The 23,439-nt window shown below is 45.4% G+C and overlaps 1 protein-coding gene across 1 annotated transcript in view; it reads left to right on the plus strand.

Annotated features, from left to right (window-relative positions):
- The window catches only part of LOC147122292 (dihydropyrimidine dehydrogenase [NADP(+)]-like), a 1,139,740-nt gene that overhangs the window by 592,715 nt on the left and 523,586 nt on the right, over window positions 1-23,439 (plus strand). Inside the window, exon 12 of the mRNA XM_085983269.1 lies at window positions 21,652-21,836. Within this exon, the coding sequence (XP_085839395.1) occupies window positions 21,652-21,836 (185 nt within the window). The remainder of the gene's footprint in view (window positions 1-21,651; window positions 21,837-23,439) is intronic.

Here is a 23,439-nt window from a genome sequence, read left to right on the forward strand (position 1 = left end):
GAATATTTTAAATATAAGCTAAAAGGTCATTATAAGGCTCTGTGGATGTTTTATTCAGAAAGGAATTTAAGGACAGTATTTTACAACCAATTTTTAAAGTACAATCGATTAATATATGTTACAGGTGACAAATTAAACTTCAGGTTTTGATGTTAAAATGTGGTGGTGGAATGGCTGTGCAGAGCGGCGGAATTGATTTGTATCATACAATGAAATGATCATAATGTTGTAAATGTTCTTAATGTTCAATAAAGTATATTAATAAAAGAAAAAGTGGGTAGCACTCTCACCTCTGAGTCAGAAGGTTGTGGGTTCAAGTCCCACTCCAGAGACTTCAGCACAAAAATCTAAGCTGACACTCCAGCGCAGTGCTGAGGGAGTGCGGCACTGTCGGAGGTGCCGTCTTTTGGATGAGACGTTAAATTGAGGCCCTGTCTGCTCTCTCAGGTGGATGTAAAAGATCCCATGGCACTATTTCGAAGAAGAGCAGGCTAATAATTATCCCTCAACCAACAACAGAAAAACAGATTATCTGGTCATTAGCACATTGCTGTTTGTGGGACCTTGCTGTGTGCAAATTGGCTGCTGCGTTTCCCACATTACAACATTGACTCCACTTCAAAAGTACTTAATTGGCTGTAAAGTGCTTTGAGACGTCTGGTGGTCGTGAAAGGCGCTATATAAATGCAAGTCCTTCTTCGGTGCCGAAAATTTATATGATTCTAACCCAGAGTACTCGGAGTCAGACACACAGCGATAAAAATAAAAATAAAAAAACAGACTCACTGATGGACAAGTTTTTAAATGGAAAGCTACAAGAACAAACTATTTTAGGTTAGATTGCAGGAGGGTAATGAGTTATTTTGCTTAACTTAAGCAAGACCACCTACTGATGTGGGGAAGCATAGAGTGTTCATTATTTTGTATTATTAAAGTTATTATTACAAGTTGTGATTGAAGTAAAGGAGTCTGATCGTAACTGTTACACTGTATGTTCACTTGCTGTGAACGAACACAACTCAATGTTTTGTACCTGACCTTGCCTTACCAAGTCTTTCCTTTGTCTGCCTTTGAAATAATTGGAGAGATACATGAGCGAAAGACATGAATATCCAGTTCAGATCACAAGAGGGTACTATTGTTACACTTGTAGGTTACACTATCGTATAGTTAGATATTGAACAGTGGAGATACACTCTTAACCCTAAGCTTGTAATAGTGCTGCTAAGGCAGTACCTAAGTCGAGGGAGCAAGAAATGTGTCTTATTCCAATTAATTTTTTTCTGAGAATAATATAGATTGCATTTCACATCGGTGTGTATACGTAATACTGGTAAAACATTCTCAGGGACAATTTCCATGTGTCAGCAATTTTCCTGTAGTCTAATGACACCCAGAAATGGGAGTACCATGTGCACCAAATAAATCATCCGTGGACGGAAGTTCTCAGTACTTGAGTTAGATTTATGATGTTCGAAATGGGTTTGCTAACCTACACCAAAAGCACCAATTACCTATTTGCTGGAGGACTGTTCCAATTAAGTGGACCATGTTGAAATTTTTGATCACTTAAGAAGATGTGCACATGTTGCCTATAAATCTACTGATGATCTTTTGTATCATCTAGGAGTCTTCTATTTAGCAGTTTGCAGGTCAGTCAACCTATCAATTCCCTATCTATGATTGAGGTAAATGCTGGGTCTCTCTCTTCCTCCTCACCTAATTTCTGTCTATTTCTTTCAACCTTACTTTTGCCTGCTTATTTACCTTACTGTTGTCTTCAGTTCAAATGAAGAGTACACACCCAAAAAGTCATCAGCTGTCTTATTTCTTTTCAGATGCTGATTGACCTAATGTGTATTTCCAAAATTGATCTTTGATCAACTGATACTTGGCCAAGTGCTCACTCTATCTTTGATGATAAATCCCAGTAACTTCCCCACAATTGATGTTAAACTGACAGGTCTGTAGTTACCTGGTTCATCCCTCCCTTTCTCCCTTCTTAACTAATGGAGTGACATTTACACAATTTCTGAATCTTGAGGACTTTGGAAAATTATGACTAATGCATCTGCAATTTTCTCACTTTTTTTAATACACTGGGGTCTGAAACTCAAATCCTGGTGATTTGTCTATCATAAGTCCCATTATTTTCTCCATTACCATATGTTACCTGTATTAAATCCACTCTCACTTATTTTTAGGTTACCTTGTACCGTTGGTTTCTTGTCCTCTTCCTCCACTGTGAAAATAGATACAAAGTTCTACCATTCTTCATTATCCATTACAGTGTAGCTTGCATTCATCTTTAATGGGCCAGCATTCTCCTTTACCACTCACTTTCTGTTAATACATTTATAAAAAACATTTACTATTAGCTTTTATTTCCCTGGCAAGTTTTTTTTTTCATATTTGCTTTTTGTGCCTCCTATTACTTTCTTTGTATCCCATTGTTGCTTTTTATAGCTCTCCCAATCCGCTGGATTTCCACTTTTCTTTGCACTTTTGTAAGCCTTTTCCTTTAGCTTGATACTGTCTCTTACCCCAATTGGTGACCATGATTGCTTCACTACACAATTGGAGCCTTTGCATTTTATGAATGGATTCTGAGTCATAGCTCATCCAGCACATCTGGATTGGTGACCAATTTTATGGGGTTAGAAAGTTTATTTCCTGCTTGTCAAGGTGCAAAATTATGATAAACATAGCTTCATACTAGTTACTTTGCTAAACTTCAAGAACAGAAGGTATTCAGCCTTGCTCAGAAGAAATGACAGCATTTTATTTGGCTCATGAATTGAGTACTGTGCAGAAGCAGTTGCTTTGTTAGAGGCTTTAATGAACACCAAATAAAGCAACTCCTTTCCTGTTAAATGCTGCCGTTTACACAGATATTTTAAGGGACACTCTTATCTGTAATAACAACAAGATGGATCTAAAACAAATGTTTGAAGCTCAAGTGTGAAAGACCAAGTGGAAATAAAGTGGGTAGAAATAAGATCAGGGATGATAAACATGTTATTCACATCAGTTCTTCACATCAGTTTTAACAAGTGAAGATTGGGCAAATTTCAGATCCAGTTAAACTTATGATGTTTTCAACCTGTGATGACACTAAGCTATGTGGACAAGTGACTAGTATAAGAAAGGTTGATAGCGTTCAAGGAGATGTGCAGAAATTGAGTAGCTAGGCTAAGGAATGACTCATTGGCACAGGGCACAATACACTTGAACACAATGAAAGGTTGCCCATTAATAAAAGTGAAAAAGGAAAATGATATGCCTGTAAATATTGACCATTCAATAAAAGTGTCTACTCAAGTTACTCAGACCTTGAGTCGATTATTAGTCAGAACATATTTGGAACAGTGTGTGCAATTTGGATTATTCCACCTTCAAAAGGACATATATATGCTGGAGAGAGTTCAAAGAAGAACAGGATAATTCAAGATGGAGGGTTGTAATTTATGAAGAGAGACGCTCACTGAGTTTGCTTTATTAGATAAACGGAGATGAGAGGAGACAGGTTTTCAAAATGCTGAAAGGAATAGATAATGAAAATACAAGTTTTTTTTAACTTAGACTTTTGAGTCAAGGGGAGCACTTCTGTTCCTTCTGGCTCCCAGGACGTTATTTCTGGGGAAATAAAAATTCAAAAAACTTACTTTTGGTTGGTGGCCACCAAGGCCGCTGAAGAATCCTAAGCAGGGCAGGCCCAATGCCTGCCCCATTCATCAGGTAACCAATTTATTGAACAGGTCCCTTAACAGACATTAGGCCTCTAATTTACATATTGAGGATGTCTAATGCCTGGGATGCCGATAAACTGGGCCCTACGGATTTGGCAGTGGGACAAACGCCTGCACATATTAGGCACAGGCCATCCCACTGCTAAACTGATATGCTTTGCGCCTGTTTTACGCTCAAAAAACTGGCACAGCACATACCAATTTCTATTGCTTTGTGCTCTACAGTGGGGCTTGACGTACTCATTGGGCAGGATTTTCATTGGGCCGTGGAGGCGGGATTGGAGGCGTGTGGGGGGTTAAAATTGCATAAACTGGCAGGCGGGCCCAAGCCCGCCTCCATCCCGCCTCCAAGCAATTTAAAATAATTTGTGTCTAATGGTCCCGTCTCCGTCCCGCCTCCAAGAGACGGGATAGGCTGTTAAGGCCCTTAACAACCACTAAATTGGCTCTGCAATGCCATTTTAAAAGGCCTTTGTGAGTTTAACCCTTTTCCCACATGAAATACGCCTGGTCTGAAACACGACAGTGAAATCTGGTGGGAGCACAAGTGGATTGCTGACTATAAGCTGCAGCTCAAACATTAAAGAGCAGATTTGATCAGCCATCATTTGCAGGTGGCAGGACTTAGTTGTCTCAGGCCTGGGGGAACTTTTAGAAGGCATAACCACAGCTGTGGAAGTTTGGAGCCTGACACCCATCTCCAGTGTGACCTCCTGGGAAACCCCTCTCGCCACCTTCACTCAGCGCTTCCTCAACTGAGGCATATACCAGAAGCATGGGAGCCATTTATTTCCTTCCCTTCTGGGCATTAGATGAGGAAGAAGACCAGCCGCGGCACCAGCAGAACCAGGAACAACAGCAGCACCAACAACAGCAGCACCAACAACAGCAGCACCAACAGGAGCGCCAAGCTGCTGCTCACCCACCTGAAGCTGCACAGGCCAGAAGGGGCCAGCGCATGGAAGCCCGTCGGCACAGGAGATACCCCCCAAACAGGGTCTACAGACACAGGGTCAGCTACATCAACATATCTCAGCAGCAGTGCCAAAGGCGGCTCCGACTTTCGCGAGAGGTAGTGGGTGACATCTGCGCAATGCTGCAACAAGACCTGGAGCCCAGAGGACCAGGTGGACAACCCTTACCAGTGGCCGTCAAAGTCACCACCGCACTCAACGTTTTTGCCTCAGGCTCATTCCAGGGATCAGCAGCAGACATCAGTGGCATCTCCCAGGTGGCCGCACACACTTGCATCATGCAGGTAACTGATGCCCTCTTTGCCATCGCGCACAATCACATCCATTTCACCAAGGATCAAGCAAGTGTCATGGCGCGTGCGGTTGGATTAGCTAATCTGGCAGGCTTTCCAAGGGTGCAGGGCGTCGTTGACTGCAAACATGTAGCCCTTAAGGCACCCCATCGCAATCCAGGTATTTTTGTCATCCGCAAGGGCTTCCACTCCCTTAACGTTCAGCTGGTGTGTGACCACAAGAAGGAAATTTTGCATCATCAGATGTGGAGGCCCCTTGCTCACTTTCCTGCTGCTCCTGTCTCGACACCTTTGGCGGGCGTCCTCTGGGGTTGTGAACCTGTGAGGGCTCGTCAACAGTCTGCTGCTCCTGCAGCTGTGCAGGGGTTGAGACGCCGATCTCAGTTGGGTGTGGATTCTGGTGGGGCTCTGACCGAGGGCTCTGCAGTGGCATGGAAGTGTGAGCGCTTGGAGAGGAGACCCCACTTCCTTGATGTCTGCCACCGGCTTCCCTCTCATGGGTCAGGTTCCCCTCAGCGCTTGCAAGTGGCTTGAGAGCACCTTGCTGCACATCAGGGGGGCCATGGGGACCCGTATCTGCACTGGCAGTCCTACTCAGAAGCACTTCCATAAAGGTCTGGTTTCTCTGCTCAATAGATGCCCATCGCTCCTCCAGAGATGTCATTCTATTCAGAACACTCACCATGTTTTCTGCACTCTGGCGACTTATCACCTCCATGGAGGTTGCCATCCTTTCCATGGTGATGCGTTCATGCGCCAATGACTCCACAAAGGCTCTGCTCATGTTCGAAGTGGACTCCTCCATTCGCTCCACACTCGCAGCGACCCTGGAGACAAAACCTGCCAGAGACTCCTGTATCTGTTCCTGGAGTTCCAGCACCATTGATCTTGTGGATGAACCCAGAGGCAGAGGGTCGACATGCAGCTGAGCCGAGCTGGCAGAGTCCTGCGCCCTCCGACAAGGACTCTCCACTGCTGTCCCTGTCTCCACAATCTGCTGATGCTCACTTGTGAGCTTTGATACACCAGCTGACAACACTACTCTATGTCCCGAAGGTCCCACTGAGGTGTGCGTGTCTGCGCTGGTGCTTGGTGCGGTGAATTCTGCTGACGCTGCGCCCTCCGAGGGTGCAGCTTCCTCTGAGGAGTCTGGAAGCTCAGGCTCTTCCCCCGGGGCAGTGGGGATGGGGGCTCTCAATGGTCCTGTGGAGGAGTAAAGGAAAGGGTTTGAGATGTGAGGTCAAGGTTACATGCACATTGCATTTTGCAGATGATCATAAGTTCATCTGTTAGAGCTTCAGAATCATTATCAGCGACTCATGCAATGTCAATGAGAGAGATGTAAAACTATTCTGTCACCAGCTTGCTGTGATGCACCCGTCTGTCCGTCCCCCACTTGCCCATCATCTTCCACTCCGACGATTTCCAGGACCGCCTCCTCCCAGGGGGTGAGGTGGGCTACTGAGGGTGGCCCTCCTCCTGTCCTCGCTCTTTCCCTTTTATTGTGAGCTCTCTTTTCCTGCAATGAGTGAGACAAGTGGAGGTTGAGTGAGAATGAAGGAGTGAGTATAGAGATTCCATAGCATAGATACTTAGAAGGAGACAAAGATGGAGTGAGGTGGCAAGACCAAGGGCCCTCCCTGTGTGTTGTCAGGTGTTTTCATAGCATCACAGTGATAGGGAGTGTGAGGGCTGCATAGTCGAATAGTTAGGTGAATGTGAGCATAGAAAGAGAATGGGTAAGGGTGCATGGATGTCAGTGTCAAGTGGGATGTGGAGGAAGAGATTGCTAAAGCTGAGTGCTGGTGAGGAAAGGCAATGGGGATCAGATTTAGGGTGATGGGAAATGCATACTCACTTTTCCACTACGCACAAGGTCATGAAATCTCTTCCTGCACTGTATCCAGGTTCTGCGGGTAACCATTAAGGAGTTGACCTCCTCTGCCACTTGCAGCCACACAGCCTTGGTCTGCTGGGGAGGCTTCTTCCTCCCTGATGAAGGGAAGAACACCTCCTTATGAGATTTGGCTCCCTCAACCAGAGCCTGCAGGTCAACATCGTCGAACCTGGGAGCAGCCCTAGGTCTGTCGCTGGCTATTGTGACTCCAGGTTCCTCTAACAGTAAATGCCAAAAGGTTGGCAGCCTGCAGAAGAAGCAAGGCTTGTTGCAGACCTTAAATGCAGCAGCAATGATGACATCATAAGATGCGACTTTCTGACTGGAAAAACTCATTTGCCATGGGTTCCCACACGCTGGAGCTCAATTGGACAATTAAGTTAAAATAGCATCAATCTCCCACATCGATTTATATTCGTGTGGATAACATGAAATGCGGATTTCACGACACCAACCCACCCCTGAATGAAAATTCAGCCCATTTTGGGTGACGCAAGCTAAATACTTTTAAAGAGATCGGCCTAGAAATTCACTGGCCTTAGCGCCGCTTTTGAGGTGCTAGAGGGCCTAGCGCCGAAGTTATGGCCAGTTTAGAAATTGACAGGGGCCCTAAATCGGCGTTCGGCCGGTAGCGCTGCGCCGGCACCGATGACGTCATCGGTGTGCGCTGCATCCCGGTTGCCATGGTAACCCGCCCGAACTTGAAAATTGAGTTGCGGCCACCTCGCCCGTGGCAGCCGCAAGCAACGTTCTGGCAGAGGTGCCTTACAGAACTTTGCGCCGGCGCATTAAAGGCCCCGCGGTGGCCGGCCGCTTTCCCGCCGGCCGCCTGGCCGCAGCTCCCTCCCCGGACTTCCCCCCCACCCCCCCCCCCGGAACAGAAGCAAGCCCGGCACTTGTCCGAGGTGCCGGGCTCATTTTTAAAAAGATTATCGCAGGCCGCGGCCGGGTGCAGGCAGCTCCTCCTTAACGGAAGGAGGAGGCCTGCACTTCCCGAGCCTGCCGCACCGCAGCGGGCGCCGCAGCGCCGGAATAGCGCCGCAATGCGGCGCGTGGCGCCAGTTTTGAGGCGCTGAGACCCCTCAGTAGCGCCGGCAGCCGTTTGGGCGCGGCGCTACTGAATTTTTGGCGCGCGCAGGGGGACTTGGCGCCGGCACTAACTTCCGGCGCTAAAGCCCTCGCTGCGCCAAAACCGAATTTCTAGGCCATCATTTCTTATGTTCTGATCATGTGGCGAATAACAGTGGGAAAGAAAAGTTATATTCTTACTAGTGGGCCTCTTATGCTGTTGTTCATGGTGAGTAGGAGGATATGTATTTTATAGCAATAGGAATGTTATGCCATATAATGCATTATCAGGACAACTGATTTATATTGACTGAACTATTGTGCTGGCTGCCTTAAGAGTGATTTATTTTTTTAATTTTTGGGAGAGCATAACAACGCATTAAACGTAGTAGCCTTTGGAGGCCAAAGAACAGAGGGCGAGAAACTAAAGGTGGCTTAGTTAGGAGAAGGAATGTCCGGAGAAATGAAACTATTTTTTGTTGCATTCCTCTCGTAACTAAACTATTCCAATCACGTTGGGTATCTGGAGCGCCAGTCAGGTGCTCCAGTCGCATTATGTGAAGAACTCCTAATTTGCATTAAAATCAGAACCATAATAAGTCTAGGCAAATGAGGCACTAAGCAGGCCTTATACTGTAATGATCCATAATGCAAGGAGCTGGTGCCTAATGCACAGCAGCAGTGTGGGCATTGAGCATTGCATTACCGGCCCTTGTGTCCATCTCTCATATGTAGCCTTCTCTCTGAAACATTAACAATAAAACCTTTTAAGATTCATCTTGCAGCTCCTTTTCAAATCATTGAGGGGAAAAAACAGAGACTGAGAAATCCAGATACACCACATAGATAGAAAAATAAATACATTTTCAGCAATCATTCTTTTTTGAATTTAAAATATCTTTCCATAAACAATAATTTTTGGCTTCTCGCTATAATCAAATCACAACCAGAATTGCAGTGCCCATTGCCTGTCTGTATCTCTCTCTCTCGCTAACACTACCACTTTCTGAAGTAAAAATAAATCTGTATTAGCTTCCTTATTTTTTTTTAACCTGAAATAGATTTCAAAAATTTTCATCTAAATGGTTTCAAAATCATTTTTGTAAACAAACAAATGGATAAATACTGTTGCAGGGTGAGAGAGATGTACTTGCAGTTGGACATTGAGAGACTCATGCTGATGCATGTTGGGTTAATCTCCACACTGCATATGCTCTAACTGCAGAATTATAAGAACTTATAAAACTCTTCGGCCTAGAAATTCAGTGCCCTTAGCGCCGATTTTGCAGCGCTAGAGGGCCTAGCGCTGCAATTGGCGCCGGCGCCTAAATTGCCTGGGGCCCTTCCGCCGCGGTAGACCGGTAGCGCTGCGCCGGCACCGATGACGTCATCGGTGTGCGCAGCGTCCCGGTTGCCATGGTAACCCGCCCGAACTGGGAAATTGACTTGCGTCCGCCTCGCCCGTGGCAGCCGCAAGCAACGTTCTGGCAGAGGTGCCTTGCACAAGTTTGCGCCGGCGCATTAAAGGCCCCGCGGCGGCCGGCCGCTTTCCCGCCGCCCGCCTGGCCGCAGCTCCCTCCCCGGACTTCCCCCCCCCCCCCCCCCCCCCCGGAACAGAAGCAAGCCCGGCACTTGTCCGAGGTGCCGGGCTCATTTTTAATAAGATTATCGCGGGCCGCGGCCGGGTGCAGGCAGGTCCTCCTTAAGGGAAGGAGGAGGCCTGCACTTCCCGAACCTGCCGCACCGCAGCGGGCGCCGCAGCGCCGGAATAGCGCCGAAATTCAGCGCATAGCGCCAGTTTTCAGGCGCTAACAGCTTTCAGCAGCGCCGGCAGCCGTTTGGGCGCAGAAGAACTGAATTTTTGGCCCGACCAGCGCGACTTAGCTCCGGCACTAACTTCCGGCGCTAAAGCCGTTGCTGCGCCAAAACCCAATTTCTAGGCCTTCATATTTCCAGCAACTCTTGTCTCTGTGTAGACATGATTTCATTTAAGATCCATTCACTACGACACAAGGATTTGTTGGAGTGCCTGACCTTGTAAAGGGCAACATTTGTCCACATTTTTATAAGCTGTATAAATAACATGTATGCACTTGGGTTTTTACAAAATATAAGTATGCACAGCGCCAAATAGTATTGACTCTATCAATGCAGATGCTTAATTCAGCTCATTGCAGCATGAAGTATTGTTAAAATAATTGAATGTTGGATTACGATATGAAGCTGCATTCAAAAAAACTCACATACTAATTAAAAATAAATGTATTGTAATTTTTGACGTGTGTTTTCCAATTTGCGACATCTGAACAAAATAATGATGGGAAAAATAAAACGTGTCCTTGGAGACTACAGGCAAAGCAATTAGCCAGGGAAATGATTATTAAGAATACTTACAATTTGGTTTTTGACATTTTTATTCATTCAGTAGAGCAACATCTGAATTCCAATGCTAAGTTCTTTTGTTTCCAGTACAGCAGGGCAAAGATATCAAAAGCAGCAGAGGAACGATTGTCACGAAAAAGGGCTTGCAAGGCTATTTGTGACATGTGCTACAAGCTGGCCTTGTGACATTTGAGCCCCGGTAAAAACATTTTAAATCTGAAATGTTCAAGCTTACAAAATTAAAAGCCAGAGGCAGGATCTGACAAGTTCAACTTACAACAAATCCTTTAAGATAGGATGAAAAGCGTGTAGTTTGGTGTGGAGAACCCTCTTGTGATCTCCTTGAATATTGTGGTGCTGGTCTGAGAGAGAAGCGTCAGAATAGCAGCTCTTTTTGTATTTCATAGTTTTAGTTCTATTAATATCCATAGCAAAACAAGTTCTATATTGATTCCCAATACGCATTTACATATCTTTTCACAGTAAATGTATTTCTCATGGTCTGTGTCTCATTGTGAGAACTGCTTCACCTTCTCTTACCCTGGCTTCATGCCTGATCTCAGTTGCCTAAAGTTTATTCCACTGCATACTGTTTCTCTGTCCCCATTCCCCATTCAGCCTCTCTTTCCGTGTGATGGCATTATTTCAGTCGCTTGTCCATCTCTCTTCTGAACTGACACCGCATCCCACTTACCTGTCTGTAATTACAGTATGTGTATTGTTGGTAATGCAACACTTACGGTAGTTATTGTAATTCCATATTTACCAAACACATCCTTTCAATAAAACACAAAAAGAAAGAACTAATTAGCATCTTTCACAACCTCAGGACATCCCAAAGCGCTTTACAGCCAATGAAGTACTTTTGAAGTGTAGTCACTGCTGTAATATAGGAAACGTGGCAGCCAATTTAAGCACAGCAAGTTCCCACAAACAGCAATTAGACAATGACCAGATAATCTGTTTTAGTGACGTTGGTTGAGGGATAAATATTGGCCATTTCTTTGAAATGGTGTCTGAAAGATGGCATCTCCGACATTACAGCACTCCCTCAGTACTGCACTAGAGTGTCAGCCTAGATCATGTGCTCATGTGGTCTAGAGTGGGACTTGAACCCACTTATTAAGAACATAGGAACATAAGAAATAGGAACAGGAGTAGGCCATTTGACCCCTCAAGCCTGCTCTGCCATTCAGTAAGATAATGACTGATCTTCTACCTCAACTTCACCTTCCCACACTTTCTCCATATCCCTTGGTTCCTTTCGTTCCCAAAAATCTAACAATATCTGTCTTGAATATTCCCAATGACAGAGCATCCACAGTTCTCTGGGGTAGAGAATTCCAAAACTTCACAACCATCTGAGTGAAGAAATTTCTCCACATTTCAGTCCTAAATGGCCGACTCCTTATTCTGAGACTGTGACCCCTGGTTCTCGACTCCCCAGCCAGAGGAAACATCCTTCCTGCATCTACCCTGTCAAGCCCCTTAAGAATTTTATATGTTTCAATGAGATCACCTCTCATTCTTCTAAACTCTAGGGAATATAGGCCTAGACTACTCAATCTCTCCTCATAGGATAATCCCCCAATCCCAGGAATCAGTCTGGTGAACCTTTGTTGCACTTCCTCTAAGGCACGTATAGGTAAGGAGACCAGAACTGTACACCATACTCCAGGTGTGGTCTCACCCTATATAATTGCAGTAAGATTTCTTTACACTTATAATCCAATCCTTTTATACTAAAGGCTAACATACCATTTGCTTTCCTAATTGCTTGCTGTACCTGCATGTTAACTTTCTGTGATTCACATACAAGGACACCCAGGTCCCTCTGAATATATTTCCCAATCTCTCACCATTCAGCTGTGGCTCAGTGGGTAGCAGGCTCGGCTCTGACTCAAAACATTGTTCAAGTCCCACTCAAGAGACTTGAGCATAGAAATCAAGGCTGACACTTAAGTGCAGTACTGAGGGAGTGCTGCATTGCCGGAGGTGCCATCTTTCGGATGAGATGTTAAACTGAGGCCCTGTCTGCTCTCTCAGGTGGACGTAAATGATCCCATGGCACTATTTTGAAGAAGAGCAGGGAGTTATCCCCGGTGTCCTGGCCAATATTTATCCCTCAATCAATATCACAAAAACACATTATCACATTGCTGTTTGTGGGAGCTTTTTGTGCGCAAATTGGCTACCGCATTTCCAACATTACAACAGTGACTACAGTTCAAAAAAGTACTTCATTGACTGTAAAGCGCTTTGGGACATCTGGTGGTCATGAGAAGCGCTATATAAATGCAATCTTTCTTTCTTTCTATTTAAAAAATATTCTGCTTTTCTAGTTTTCCTACCAAATTGGATAATTTCACATTTCTCCACATTTTATTCTATTTGCCATGTACTTGCCCACTGACTTAAACTGTCTATATCCCTTTGCAGCCTCTTTGCGTCCTCCTCACAACTTACTTTCCCACCCATCTTTGTATTGCCAGCAAAAATAGCGCCTGCGAGCGGTAAATTCAGTTTTAGCACCCCAAGAGGGAAGTGGAGTGCTAATTCAAGCGCTCCGCTTCCTTCTTAGAGTGCTAACCCCAAATATCGGGGCGGTGCGATCTGCAGCGCTACGTACTGGGCCATGTAGCGCTGCCGCATGGAAGGGCTCTTCCCCTCATTAAAGGGGAGGGCCCAAGCCCACAACTCTGCCGGGCCCTACCTGGACCACCGGGGAGCGGGTTGCCATGCCAGCAGCCCGGCACACTAAAGGAATGCCAATGAGCTTGGATTTTAAGACTTGATTTAGGACTCCAATCATTTTATTGAGCAGTGAGGCCGAATTTTGCGTGCAGTCTAAAGCATTTGCGCCTGGCGCTAAATCTCCAACTTTTCTACTGACTCCGCCCATTCCTTGGCTATAACGAATTTCTAGCGCCTAGGGCTAGATTTTTAAACTACTTAAAAGCTTGTCATTACTAAGAGTTTGTGCTGTGTTTAAGGGACAGATATTAAATTCACGGAGATGTACTGAGTGAAGCTATATGGTTTATACTGTAGGTAGCTCTCCACACCAGCAATATACTGCGTGTCAGATGAGGCATGCATATAGAGAATGCACTCTTAAAAAAGAATTGTGTGACAATGGCAGAAGAAACAAAGAGGGAATCACACTACAGTAGTTAAATTTAGCCTACAAGTCTGGCAGCCGTTTATTTTGTTATATGTCACCACCCCAACTCCTGAAGCAGGTCTGGATTAACCCTGTAAAGATGCATAATTTGACCAATCCATTGTAGCAAACAGGGATCCAATGGCATAAAATTTTGGGCCAAACACGAGCTCTATTTGCCACCCTAATATAAAACGCTTGATTCTACTGAGTGAACAATTGTAAGTTTGTTGAGGGGAAAATGTTCATTGTGGCTTTGCATAGTTTAAAATTGTGAATTGAAAGTGTTAACAATTGTTATTGTAGTCCCAGGGGTTGAGTGACACAGATCCTGACTGAAGAAAAAGCAAACTACAGTACTGCAGACGCTGGAAATCTGAAATAAAAACAGAAAATGCTGGGAACGCTCAGCGGGGTTCTGACAAAAGGTCATCGACCTGAAACCCCATCTTCCTCTCGCCACAGATTCTGCCTAACCTGCCTAAGTGTTTCCAGCATTTTCTGCTTTTATTTCAGATTCGCATTGATTTGAATCTATACTTTGGCAGTGCATTCCTACATTATCACTGGATTCAGTTACTGTCAACTCATTGCTTTTGCCATTTTCTTGTCAAGCATGCTTCCACTATCTCAGAATTTATTGCGACTGTACTTTGAATGCACAGTCTGCTTCTTATTCTCCCAGGCCCTGTTGATGGGAACAGTGCACTGAACCACATCTTATGTAAACTAACTGTGTGAATCATCTGTAACCATTGCCAGTGAATTTCTGCAGTTCATATGTATTGCTATTGATCCCTGACTAGACGAGCAGCATCAAATTCTTGTGCTAACAATCCCCACAAATGTATTCAGATAATGGAACTAAAATTACCCTCATTTATGTGTTGCTGTACTGCACTAGTTCCTTCATGTACTTTTAGCAATGTACCATTAATTTAGAAAAAAAGAAAAATGCAAAATACTGCGGATGCTGGCAATAAAAACAGAAAATGCTGGAAACACGCAGCGTGTTAGGCAGCGTCTGAGGAGAGAGTAAGGTAGCGTTAATGTTTCAGGACTAGACCCTTTGTCAGAACCAGAACTTTGGTTTTGACAGACGGTCATAAACCTGAAATGTTAAACCCTATCTCCCTCTCTCCACCAATGCTGCCTGGTCTGCTGAGTATTTCCAGCATTTTATATTGGTATTACCATTTGTTGTGTATGTGCCTTTAAGAGAAGAACTGATTCTATACTTGAAATGAGAGTAGATTTGCCTTTCTAAACCTAGGCTTTATTAACCTTAAAAACCCAGCAGCACATCTTCAACACCCAGTCCCAACCAAGGCTGTAGAGAACTGAATTTAAGATGGCCACCACAAATCACATGACATCAACTACCAATGAGTTTACAGCATATATCTCAATGGCAGGAAACAGACAACCAATCACAATACTTCTTACAAAACAAGAATAATCACCACAATACTGCAGTACCGGCAGTGACCACCACTGTATATAAAGCCATAACAGGCTTCTGTATTTCAGTCTTGAATTACTCTCTGTTCAGTAAATACCTGTTTTATTGTTCTCCTGCAGTCTGAGTATTATTGATCCTCGGACACTACACTGGCGACGGGCAGGTTCGAACTCACCTACAGTACTGCATCACCTCACGGGGATCTTTTCCCTGAAGAGAAGCTTCTTGGAGGTCGAAGTCAGAACGGCGGGCGTCGACCGCGGGCAACCGGCCAGGGATCCATCGGAGAGTTGCAGGGGAGGCTGTGGAGAGCTGGGCCTGGCTCCCCAGTCGAGGTGTTCCAGCAAGTCGTGCTGGTAGCAGGTAGTGCGCTGACCCTTCCGGACTGCGGCGGGCTCGGGCTCGATCGAGTGGCTCTGCAAAGGGGCCATGCAGCGTTGTCGGGAGGAAGAGAGAGAGAGAGAGGGTGGAGCGCACAGGGCGCGGTCGGTGCTCAAGAACCGGGCAGCGTGGAGAGGATAGAACGCGGGGAAGGAAAAGTGATACGCGCCGAAGCTGCGGGTCACCACCATTACCCTGTAGAACGCTAGGAGCAGCGTGGCAGCAAGAGGAAGAAGGAAAAGCGCAGGAGGCACCATTTTATTACATTGGGGAAGAAGCAAAAGCGTGGGAGGCGCCATTTTATTCCATTGGGGAAGAAGAAAAAGCGCGGGAGGCGCCATTTTAAATCACTCAAGATGCCGAAGAGTGGCAGTATCACTGCTTTCGACAACGAGGTAGAAGACTGGACCACGTATGTGGAAAGAATTGAAGTGTACTGCAAGGCAAATGAGGTGGCCGATGGAAAGAAGGCGTCGGCATTATTAAATTTGATGGGCGCGAGAACGTACGGCCTATTGCGGAATTTAATTACCCCAGCTAAACCAATGGAGAAAAGTTTTGAAGAGATTGTTAATATCTTACAGGAACACCTAAACCCTACACCGCTGCTGATAGCAGAAAGATTCAAGTTCCATAAAAGAAACCAGCACAAAGATGAGAGCAATGCTGACTATCTTACGGAACTATGAAAGTTATCGAAGCACTGCCAGTTCGGAGCAGGACTGGCAGACACCTTGTGGGATAAGTTTGTCTGCGGGCTCCAGAGTGAAGGAACCCAGAAACGACTACTTTCAGAAAAGGACCTGATGCTAGAACAGGCTTTCAGCGTGCCAGTATCCTACGAAGCAGCAGCACGGGGAGCTGCAGAAATACAACAGAAACCACAAGAATACAGCGCTAATGAAATGGCGTATGGAGCAGAAAAGTGCTATCGCTGTGGCAGAACAACCCATGATCAGAAGGACTGCTAGTTTAAGGACAAAGTATGCAGGCAATGCGGGAAAATGGGACATATAGCAAGAGTCTGCAGGTCGGGAAAGAAAACCAACGCCACAAGAACTAATAAGGAAAAGTACAAGAAAATAAAAAAAATGACAGACAGTAGTTCGGAAGATCAGGAGAGTGATAATGACTCCGGGAGCAGGAGACTAAGTTGTCTAAAGTTACACAACGTGATCGCAAAGGAGGATCACCGAACCATTTGGGTCATCCTCATGATAGCAGGGTCCCAAGTAAAGATGGAATTGGATACAGGATCAGCCCTAACTGTCATGAATCGACGAGACTATGAGCGGCTATTCTCACACATACCCTTGAAGGACACGTCCATTGTATTGAAGACATACACGGGGCAAAAAGTCTACCTCAGAGGAAAAATAAGGGTGCCAGTTGAGTACAACGGCAAGGAAACACAGAAACTGTATCTATATATACTACCAGATGGAGGACCACCATTATTGGGACGTGAATGGATCCGAAAAATACAATTGGATTGGCATTCCATTCAGGCGCTAACTGTGACTGATAAAAAGGATGATGACGTCACACCTGGACGACTGTCAAAAATTCTAACTGACATGAAAGAGGTGTTCCAACAAGGACTTGGGACTCTAAAAGGAGTAACGGCAATGATAAAAATCGAAGATAACGCAAACCCAAAAATTTTTAAGGCCAGACCAGTACCTTACGCGATCCGCCCAGCCGTTGAAGCAGAGCTGGAGAGTCTGGAGCGTTTGGGTGTGCTGTCCAAGGTGGACTGGAGTGAGCGGGCCACACCCATCGTTCCTGTAATGAAGAAATCATTGAGCAGCAAGCCTGGGGAACCGAAGAAGGTTCGCATCTGTGGGGACTTCAAGGTAACTGTGAACCCAGTCCTGCACACCCACTTCCACGGATAGAAGATATTTTCGCCTCACTATCTGGAGGGAAACGCTTTACAAAGATTGATCTGGCCCAAGCATATCTACAAATGGAGGTGGAAGAAGCGTCTAGGAAATACCTCACGATAAACACTCACAAAGACCTTTACCAGTACAATCGACTAGTATTCGGGGTAGCATCAGCCCCGGCTATTTGGCAGAGGGCGATGGAACAAGTCCTGCAAGGGATCTCGGGGACCCAGTGTTATTTGGACGACATCCTGGTTACGGGCGAAAATGACAGTGAACACCTTGCCAACCTGGAGCAGGTGCTCACGAGATTACAGGAATATGGGCTACGAGCCAACCGCCCCAAATGCGAGTTCTTCAGGAGACAAATCTCGTATTGTGGCCACATGATTGATGAGGAAGGGTTGCATAAGTCGCCGGACAAGATTGAGGCTGTAGTCAAGGCTCCAGCCATAATGTTCTTCAACCGAAGGCTAAGATGTCGCCTGGATTTGCTCAGACCAAACATAAGACGAGATGTTGAGGATAAGCAATTCCAGCACATAAATGAGAAGCCAACCAGGAGCTTCAAGATAGGGCAACCAGTCTTGGCCCGCGACTACCGAACAGAAAAATGGCAGCCAGGAACGATATGCACACAGCAGGGACCACTAATGTACACAGTGGATGTTGGAGAGAGCATCGTGAGATGTCATGCTGACCAGATTCTAGAGTCACAGGAACAAGCCAAACCCATACCACGAGCAGGTGCACCTGGTAATCAACCCGAAGTACAGATTGCGTCTACCTCAGAAGCAGTGGTTTTGGAAGCTGACGAACCAACCAATGACAATGAGCCAGAATCAACTCCGCCGCAAGAACAGGATACTCGAGAAAGGCGCTATCCAGTCAGGATCAGGAAGCCTCCTCAAAGACTGAACTTATAAATGATTATTTCAGTTGATGTATATAGTACAGAGAAAATTGTAATTGTAATTAGTTATTATTTAGTTGTCAAATGAATGTTATGTACTGTTTATCTAAAAGGGGAGGAATTGTTGTGTATGTGCCTTTAAGAGAAGAACTGATTTTATACTGCAGTACTGGCAGTGACCACCCCTGTATGTAAAGCCATAGCAGGCTTCTGTATTTCAGTCTTGAATTACTCTCTGTTCAGTAAATACCTGTTTTATTGTTCTCCTGCAGTCTGAGTATTATTGATCCTCGGACACTACACCATTTACAGGAAACTCTTTTTTATCCGGCACCGACGGGACCGGCATGGTGCCGGTTGATCAAAAAGTCCGGATTACAGAGAGGTATACTTACCAAGGTACGAGAGCCCCGTACACGGCCACAGGTGCAGGAGCCCCGGTTACACGGCACTTGTGCAGGAGTCCTGGTTACACGGCCACAGATCCAGGAGTCCCTGCTGCACGGCCACAGGTGCAGGAACCCCGGTTACACGGCCACAGATCCAGGAACCCTGGTTACATGGCCACTAATATATAGTAAAACTTACCTGAACCTACTCCTGAATTTTGCCGGTTAAGAGAGGTTTCCGGATATTTAGGTGCCGGTTAAAAGAGAGTTTCCTGGTTTCAACAGGAATGTGCATAAATCTTGCACAAGCATGTAAGCAATGTTAGAACAGAAAAATGTCACACAAACCCAACCGAAAAGCTCCTTGGATCTCTGCAGTGGATCTTAATTGCATCTACCTGCTTTCTTAGTATCTCTCTCAACCTCTCTGCCTCTACACATCTAGCCCTAGAAATTGGAACCTTGAGCGCTGGCCGTTAAGGCCGGTTTTGAAGAAACAAATGGTGGCTGCCTTGCTTCCACCCACTTCTGGTGCAGAACATGACGGCCGCCATATTGCACAGGTTGGCAGCGCTGCCGCTGCCTGCGCTCGCCGCAAGTACGTCAATCGGTGTGCAACGCCAAATTGACACACGCTCAGTGATTTTGGACGTCGCCGCTCCTCTTACCGCCCTCTCCAAAGCACGCCCGTGCGTGCAGCCATTGACAGCGCGTAGAACTGAGAGAACGCGTGCTACTTTTAAATAAGTTACACCCAAATAACTGACTTCAATTGTCTTTCAGTTTATTGCAAAAATTCTTTAATATGATCCAGATCGAGCTGACTTCTTTTTCGTTGTTGTTTAATTAAATTTCTTTTTTTGATCTTTTCATCAAGATCCAGTTTACATCAAGAAAATGCTGATGAACCCGCTAAACGAAAAAATATTGAGATTTATAGAGTTTTTTTGTTCTTATTGAAAATCTTAACTTTGCAACCACCCCCATATCTCATAAAGATGAGAAATAGCAATTTGTATTGTGTGGAGAATCGGGAGGAGGCGGGACGGTGGGGTGTAACTGTTAATAAGGTGACTGCCCGAGAACGCCCCACCGATCCTTTAGACCTCGGCCTTCTGCTGATTTCACTGCCGGAAAGAGCGCGTTGCACGGGAGCTCCTGCGCTGTGCTCATTTATATCAGCAGGCAGCACCAAAATCCTGCGCTCTTTTTGCCCGTGGTGGTACCGGCCGTCTTCAGGTTTAATCGAATTTCTAGGCCCTAGTTACTTCTTGATCCCATTTATATTCTGTTATTTCGTGGAAGTTTAGTCCACAAGCCTATTGGCTGATTTGGCAGCACTCTCACCTCTGAGTATGAAGGTTGTGAGTTCAAACACCACCATAGACTTAGCATGTAATCTAGCCACACAGTTAAATACAATAATGAGGGGTGCTGCATTATTGGAGGTGCCATCTTTTGCAGGAGACATTAAACCAAGGCCTGTTTAGGTTGATGTAAAAGTTCCCATGGCATTATTTAAATATAAGAGCGGGGAGTTCTCCCAGTTCCCTTCCCAATAGTCATCCTTCCCATAAGTCAACAGACTGGACATTACTGTTAACTTTATTAAAACTGTAACTGATCTTAGCCTGGTGATAATGGTATTGAAGTAGGAACCCAGAGGTTTTTTAAAATGTATTTGTTGTGATGTGGGCGTCGCTGGCAAGGCCAGCATTTATTGCCCATCCCCAGGTGCCCTTGAGAAGGTGGTGGTGAGCCACCTTCTTGTTCCGCTGCAGTCCATGTGGTGAAGGTACTCCCACAGTGCTGTTAGGGAGGGAGTTCCAGGATTTTGACCCAGCAAAGATGAAGGAACGGCCGATATACTTCCAAGTCAGGATGGTGTGTTACTTGGAGGGGAACTTGGAGGTGGTGGTATTCCCATGCACCTGCTGCCCTTGTCCTTCTAGGTGGTGCTGCCGAAGAAGCCTTGGCGAGTTGCTGCAGTGCATCTTGTAGATGGTACACACTGCAGCCACGGTACACCAGTGGTGGAGGGAGCTAATGTTTAAGGTGGTGGATGGGGTGCCAATCAAGCGGGCTGCTTTGTCCTGGATGGTGTCGAGCTTCTTGAGTGTTGTTGGAGCTGCACTCATCCAGGCAAGTGGAGAGTATTCCATCACACTCCTTACTTGAGCCTCGTAGATTGTGGAAAGGCCTTGGGAAGTCAGGAGGTGAGACACTCGCCACTGAATATCCAGCCTCTGACCCGCTCTTGTTGCCACAATATTCATGTGGCTGGTCCAGTTAAGTTTCTGATTCAAATCTCACCATCTCAAGTTGTTCAATTGAAATCAATTAATCTGGGAATTTGTGGATGGCTTCAGAAAAATATGACCATGAAAGCAGCAGATTGTCATAAAAATCTAATTGGTTCATTAATGTCCTTCGTAGAAGGGAACCTGCCAGTCCTACATGAACTAACATACATGTGACTCCAGTCCCATATTATGCGGCTGACTTTTAATGCCCTTGGGGCAACTAAGGATGGTCAATAAGTGCTGCTTTCCTAGTGTCACCCACATCCCAGGAACAGAATTAAAAACACTGCCATTTTCTGTATGCTATCTCCCTTGTTTTGGCTGTTATGAACATCCAGGCAGTGGACTTTTGGCTCAGAAAGCCTTTCTTCCATCCTAGATGAGATCAGCAAAGCTTTACACCGGAGGGAAATTTGAATGTGAATATTAGTAGAGAGTACGACTTGAACTCTGATTTCCTAAGTTTTGTTTTACAGCTAATTGCCGATGTTCCACTCAAGCTATGCGTTGTGAGTAGATTAAATTTATGGTGCTGACTGGGTTGAGTAAAAGTTACTTGTGCATGCATATAGGACTCAGTTGCCTGATAGAATTTATTTGTCATGTATTCTGTAGAGTTCTACCTCTGCGGTAAGTCTGCCAACAGCTTCACACACTAGGTTCAGCAAATACACCAGCAAGCTTTAGTTTAGAAGGAGGCCAGCATCATTTTTTAAATCAGCCTGGCTTGCTTTGTGCATGATTTTCCAGATCACTGCCCTTTTTTTCTGATTTTTTTTTTATTACAGTGAAAGAGGCCATGACCAACCTCAGCTTTAACAGATGGGGCTTCCTGGATATTGATACAGAGACCATGCAGACTAGTGAGCCTTGGGTGTTTGCAGGTGGTGATGTTGCTGGTTTGGCCAACACTACAGTCGAGTCTGTGAATGATGGAAAACAGGCTTCATGGCACATTCACAAATATTTACAGGTGAACAAGAACTCAATGTACACTGACTAGCCTTTGCTTGCTTACTATTTTGTAGGCCAGTTGATTCTACAGAATCTCTCAATGTGACGTTTCAGTCCTTTGGTTGTGTCTTAATGCTGCGTTTTACTGTTAAGTGGAGGAATTTATTTTATCAAATGTTTTGGAACTGCATTTGTTTCGGGTACACTTCAGTCGTTTAAAATGTAAAGTTAACAGTGCAGACCGAAATTGAAACATTCAAAGCGAAATGAGTTTGTGTTGGTGAAAGGGTAAGAAGTTATTTGTTCAATTAATTTAATCCCAACATTATTACATACTCGTGGATCTTCTGTGGCATTGCTTATGGTGAATCAACAAATACGCTCCCATCAACTGTCTCTTTCATTCCCAGCAGAAATAGAGATGGCACCCCACAACAGAGTTCTTTCTCTCTCTGTCTTCGTCTCCCGTTCTCGTCCTCATTCATTAGGATCTTCCCTTTTCAAGGGTTCTTCTTCTTTGAGCTGTACTAAACAGGGTCTCTCTCCGTTTCTCCTCTTGTTCCCACTCAACAGGGTATTTTTCTTTTTCTTTCTCCCCCCAGCCCCCCGCAATAGGATTTCTTTCTTCTTGCTGCCCAACAGGATGTGTCTTTCTGCTTTTTTCTCTCTCGTTCTCTACCTCAGAAAGGTCTTTTTTCCCCGCTTTCCCCTTTCAAGGTTCTTCCTTAACCACCACTGCCACCCGCCCGTCTTTGAGGAGGCTTCCTGATTCTGTCTGGATAACACCTCTTTGGGGTGTCAGGTTCTTCTGGCAAAGTTGATTCGGGATCAACGTCGTTGTTTGGTTCGTCTGCTTCCAATATCACCGATTCTGAGGTAGATGCAATTGGTACTTCGGTTTCATCACCAGGTGTATCGGATCGTGGTGTGGAATTGACGTTTTCCAGTGACTCTAGAATCTGGTCAGCATGGCGTCTTACAATGCTCTCTCCAACGTCCACGGTATACATTAGAGGTCCTTGCCGTGTACAGATCGTTCCTGGCTGCCATTTCTCTGTGCGGTAGTCCCGGGCCAAAACTGGTTGACCTATCTTAAAACTCCTGGCCGGACTTTCATTCATATTCTGAAACTGCCTGTTCTCCACATCTCTTCTGATGTTTGGCTTAACCAAATCCAAGCAGCACCTGCTTTGGATTTCTCCCTGTTTCTTGGGATACAAATTAAATACATTTAGCATCTCTGTCCCATATTTTCATAGAGTCATAGAGTCATAGAGTTTTACAGCACAGAAAGAGGCCCTTCGGCCCATCGTGTCTGCGCCGCCCATCCATCCCTGTCCAGTCTAATCCCATTTTCCAGCATTTGGTCCATAGCCTTGTATGCAATGGCATTTCAAGTGCTCATCCAAATGCTTCTTGAATGTTGTGAGGGTTCCTGCCTCTACCACCCTTTCAGGCATTGAGTTCCACATTCCAACCACCCTCTGGGTGAAAAAGTTCCTCCTCAAATCCCCTCTAAATCTCCTGCCCCTTACCCTGAATCTATGCCCCCTTGTTATTGACCCCCCTACTAAGGGGAAAAGTTCCTCTTTGTCTACCCTATCTATGCCCCTCATCATTTT

Source organism: Somniosus microcephalus, chromosome 3 (genome assembly GCF_052327205.1).
Source record: "Somniosus microcephalus isolate GS21.2 chromosome 3, FLI_Smic_1.0, whole genome shotgun sequence".
Lineage (NCBI taxonomy): Eukaryota > Metazoa > Chordata > Chondrichthyes > Squaliformes > Somniosidae > Somniosus > Somniosus microcephalus.